Source organism: Scyliorhinus torazame, chromosome 10, assembly GCF_047496885.1.
Source record: "Scyliorhinus torazame isolate Kashiwa2021f chromosome 10, sScyTor2.1, whole genome shotgun sequence".
NCBI classification, from domain to species: Eukaryota; Metazoa; Chordata; class Chondrichthyes; order Carcharhiniformes; family Scyliorhinidae; genus Scyliorhinus; species Scyliorhinus torazame.
This window is the reverse complement of record NC_092716.1, coordinates 32,858,467-32,861,192: the sequence shown is the minus strand read 5'-3', so window position 1 is coordinate 32,861,192 and position 2,726 is coordinate 32,858,467. Positions and strand designations below refer to the sequence as shown.

The 2,726-nt window shown below is 48.1% G+C and overlaps 1 protein-coding gene across 1 annotated transcript; it reads right to left on the bottom strand.

The window, feature by feature from the left end:
- Positions 1-1,002: 1,002 nt before the first annotated feature.
- On the bottom strand, positions 1,003-1,238 carry LOC140384809 (guanine nucleotide-binding protein G(I)/G(S)/G(O) subunit gamma-5-like). The gene has a single exon (XM_072466786.1). The coding sequence runs from the start codon at positions 1,236-1,238 to the stop codon at positions 1,032-1,034; it is 207 nt and encodes a 68-aa protein (XP_072322887.1). The 3' UTR covers positions 1,003-1,031.
- Between the last annotated feature and the right edge of the window lie 1,488 nt (positions 1,239-2,726).

Here is a 2,726-nt window from a genome sequence, read left to right as displayed (position 1 = left end):
CTTCGAGAAGGGCGCAAAGAGGGGTATAAAAAGGACAACCTAGAATCCCAGCTCTCTCTCTACCTCTGCACCTTCTTCAACAGTGTCTTCCGAGACACCACCCTGGCGAGACGGCCCAAGACCAGAACCAGTCCTAGAAGAAAGGGGTGTGATAATATGCCTATGGGCTATATCGGTGTTCTTCAAACTTTTTTTCTGGGGACCCATTTTTACCAACCGGCCAACCTTCGTGACCCAACCCGGCCAACCTTCGTGACCCAACCCGGCCGACCTTCGCAACCCACGCCGGCCGACCTGCGCGGCCCATGCCCGCCGACCTGCGTGACCCACCATTTTCTCTTACCTTGTTTGCTGCTGACAAAAATGGAGGAAATGGTTTTGGGTCACTTTGGCCCTCGTACACGCTCCTCCAATGGAACCTGTTGGATGAAGGTGAAGCCTTCCGGTGTCGGAAAGTATGGATCTGTCCAAAGTTCTGCATTTTTTTTCCTGTAAAAGTTTATCAAATAAAACCCCCCCAAACTTGTAAAAAGATTTTTTTTTAAATCAATAAAATAAATGAATAAAATGAATAACCCCCCCCCCCCCGAACTTATAAAACAAAAAGCTGCGGCCGTTTAAAAAAATAGCGGCCGCACTGCGCATGCGTGCCCAATCATTGGCGCGCATGCACATAGTATTTTTTGACTTCAGATCTTCATTGAAAATTTTCTCTACCAGTGTACAAACCTTTCTAGAAACAGGGTTGTGCACAAGCTGCAACTAAAGTTGTACATACAGCACCTCATTGCTTCAATGAGGTAGGTGTACATCAGTATCAAAGAACAGGCAATTTACAAAGTGAGAGTAAGGAAAGTGGGCACAGATTTTAAAAGGCTTTTAAAAACAGATCCAACATGTCTTGTCCATTGGTCCGAAGACCATTGAGAATCAGGATTAGAGTAAACATCTTCATTGTTTTCAGAGCATGTACCGGGGTGAATTTCCCACTTAAGACCCAGAAACCAAAAGAAAACAGAATCACATTTCAGCTACAATAGCAAACAGGGTTTAGCTGGCCTGAAAGGGTTAGTATTCGGATGTATTCCCGTCAGCAAAGGATCATGTTGAGCATTCTGCAGGCAAAACTGCTTCAAATCTGTTGCAGCTTGAGACACCTTCAGCCTCTTGATGTCCAGCTCATAGCGCAGTTGCTGCACCATCTTCCTGGAGGCGCTCAAATTGGCGGAGGCCGACATCACAGCCCGGAGCGGGGCTGCGGGTCCAGGCGGGGCGGGGCGGGGCTGGGGGTCCAGGCGGGGCAGGGCGGGGCTGGAGGTTCGGGAGCGGTGCTCTCTCTCAGGCGGACTCCGGGCGTTTTCCGCTTTCGCTCCCTGCATGCGCATAGTTTTGCGCATGCGCGCCGATGATCATGCGCGCATGCGCAATGCGGGCAATTTATTTTACATGTTCGCGGCCATTTTGAAGGCCGCTTGCAGCCGGCATTATTAAAAGTCGGCTGCTGTGCGGGGATTTGCGCGATCGGGAGCGCCGCGGAGGACCGCTCCGCGACCCTCCCGACACCCGCCCAGGACCCACTCGCGGGTCGCGCCCCCGAGTTTGAAGAACACTGGGCTACATCATAGTTGGATGGTGTGCGACCTCCAACCAGCAAGTGACGGTACAGACACACCATGCGGTCTTTAGAACAAGGCCATGTGACCTGTGACTCGGATATAAAGGGCGTCACAGTCAGCTATCTTCAAAAGAAGATTGCGAGGGTAATGAGACGTACATGTAAATGGTCAGTGCTAGGTGCAAGTTCCAGAGGAGTAGTTAGCAGACTCCATGATATAATAGGATATAATAATCTTTATTGTCACAAGTATGCTTACATTAACACTGCAATGAAGCTACTGTGAAAAGCCCCTAGTCGCCACATTCCAGCGCCTGTGCGGGTACACAGAGGGAAAATTCAGAATGTCCAAATTACCTAAAGCACGTCTTTCGGGACTTGTGGGAGGAAACCGGAGAAAACCCACACAGACACAGGGAGAACATGCGGACTCCACACAGGCTGTGACACAAGCCGGGAATCGAACCTGGGACCCTGGAGCTGTGAAGCAACAGAGCTATCCACTATGCTACAGTGTTGTCCTACGTGCTCTGCATCAGATTGCTATCTTACCACACGAGACTCAATAAAAGATTCTGGTTTGGACAAGTCAAAGTGTTTGGGTGAGTTCCTTCGTGAAGTACAAAGGACCAAACACAACAAGGGGATGCGCAAATTGATCACTGCATATCCTGAAACATTAGCTAACTCTCAAAGACCGCAGGACAGCCTGTCCCAACTTTATTGAACGGATATCACCAGTCTTTTTCAGACAAACCGTTCAGATATAGTGATTGGAATCCATGGATAGGGTGTAGCGAATCCTCAGGAGCGAATGTCAGAGGTAGATAGCTAGTGTAGATTTGAGACTGTTTATTTATAGAGAGTTTGATAAATATTGTTTTCCGTAATAAAGCGTTCAATAAAGTTGGACCTTCACCTGAATCTTGTCTCCGTTGTCTATCTCACCGTGTAATGAACCTGAATTAAAAAGGTTTACTGTAAACTGGTCAATGTCAGTCGGGATACCTTTTCCCGCCTTTCACTTTACAACAGAACACAAGAACTTACATGTCCAAATAAAACGGTGACGATGAGAAATTTGATCATTTGTGCTCAGCTAATACCATTC

What these genes read in the sequence shown, in the direction of transcription:
- LOC140384809 (XM_072466786.1), bottom strand. Translation starts at nt 1,238, where the DNA reads ATGTCGGCCTCCGCCAATTTGAGCGCCTCCAGGAAGATGGTGCAGCAA.